The 1,673-nt window shown below is 59.9% G+C and overlaps 1 protein-coding gene across 2 annotated transcripts in view; it reads left to right on the top strand.

Moving 5' to 3' along the window:
• Relb (v-rel avian reticuloendotheliosis viral oncogene homolog B) overlaps positions 1–1,673 on the top strand; it is a gene marked incomplete at its 5' end in the record, with an annotated part of 25,697 nt that continues 24,024 nt past the window's right edge. For both annotated transcript variants that reach the window (XM_005412484.2, XM_013508745.1), the window contains 2 exon segments: positions 1–114; positions 936–989. In XM_005412484.2, the coding sequence (XP_005412541.1) occupies positions 60–114; positions 936–989 (109 nt within the window).

Here is a 1,673-nt window from a genome sequence, read left to right on the forward strand (position 1 = left end):
CCGCGTGCGCGCTTCGGTCTGGGCCGGCCTCTGGGCCGTCCGCCCCCACTGGCCGGGCCATGCCGAGTCGCCGCGTCGCCAGACCGCCTGCTGCGCCGGAGCTGGGGGCCTTGGGTAAGGGAGCCGGCGTTCAGGCGAGGAGTCTGGGGCGGGGCTGGGGATGTGGGAGTTCAGGGGGTCCGGGAGTAGTCTGGGGGCTCCTACAGGAGTCCAGGCATTTGGCGGGGAGAGTGTGAGCGTTGCGGGTACACCGTATTGGAGGAGGAAGAGGACCGGGAAGGGTCCGGCCCGTGGTACAGGAGAGGCGTCGGGCCGTGGAGTGAGGAGGGGGCGGGGCCTGACCCTGAGGCAGAGAAGGGGGCGGGGCCCGGCTGCGAGGGGTTGAAGAGGCGGGGCCTGGCTCCCGGAAGGAGGGGTCGAAGCTGCTCTCCGGGGGAGAGGGACTGGCTGGGCTCGTTAAAGGAGAGGCGGGGCCGGCTCACGGAGGGGGCGGGGCTTGTGCCTGAGGCCGAGAAGGGGCGGGGCCGAATACAACGAAGGAAGCGGGACAAGTTTCGGAGTTGTGAGGGGCGGGGCCTGCCGCTGAGAGGGCGGGGCCTGCCTGCTGATTGAAGGGGAAAGGCCCTGTCTGAAAACTGAAGGGCGGGACGTGACTCGGAGAACAGGAAGGCGGAGCTCGCCTCCAGAGGGTCGAGGGGCGGACTTGACAGCGGGAAAGTGAAGGAGTCGGGTGTGGCGCTGCGAGAGGGGTGGGGGCTTTCCTAACTGAGGTTGCGAAGGGGTCCATGATGAAGGGTAGGGTGAACGGCAGGAGCAGGACTTAGGGAAGGAGACTCGGCTGGACCCTGCCGGTAGGAAGGGGGCGGGAGCTGACCAGAGGGGCGGGGCTGGAAGGACCCCGGGGGGACCCCCTGAGACCCGCGTTCCTCTCGCAGGGCCTGCTGCTGCTGACCTGTCCTCGCTCCCTCTGGCTGTGTCCAGGACCGCAGGTGAGCAGCCGTGCGAGCTGGGGGTCCCTGTGGAGACGCCTTTGGGCACACGTCTGTCTGGGGGGTTTCCCGGGGGCCCCCTTCAGTCTTCCTGTGATGGGCTGTGTCCCTCCCTGCCCGCTGAGACGGTCCCCTAGGTGTCCCTGCTTCCTGGACAGTTAGGCGCTTGACCAGTGAGAGTAACCTGGTACTAGCATCTAAGAGGACTCCCGCGGCGCAGCAGAATAAGGTTATGACTGCCGTTTTGGTCTTTACCGTCAGCTCCCCCCCATTGTCTGCAAGTCACTTCCCCAATCGGTGGCCCCATTGTTCTCATCGGTCAGGTGGGAATAATATCGGAGCCTCCCTTTATGGGGGAGGGAAGGGTTCAGTGAGTTAACTTGCAAGGCAGTGTCTGGCATCCAGTAAAAACTCTTTCAGTGTTAACTGTTAGTGGTGTCATCTAATAATAACTAGTTTAGCATATAACATTAAATAGTATTTTTGTTTGTTTTTTGAGACAAGGTCTCTTTTTTTTTTTTTTTTTTTTGTTTTTTTGTCGTTTTTTGACAGGGTCTCACTGTACAGTTCAGGCTGGCCTTGAGCTCACTTTGTGTGTAATAAAGAGTTTACAAATGAGTAAAGTCAAATATATCCATGTCCCAAGTCAATTGCTAAATGGTTAATTTTTTGTTTTTTTTTTTT

This window comes from Chinchilla lanigera, unplaced genomic scaffold, assembly GCF_000276665.1.
Source record: "Chinchilla lanigera isolate Chin_1 unplaced genomic scaffold, ChiLan1.0 scaffold00154, whole genome shotgun sequence".
Taxonomy (NCBI): domain Eukaryota; kingdom Metazoa; phylum Chordata; class Mammalia; order Rodentia; family Chinchillidae; genus Chinchilla; species Chinchilla lanigera.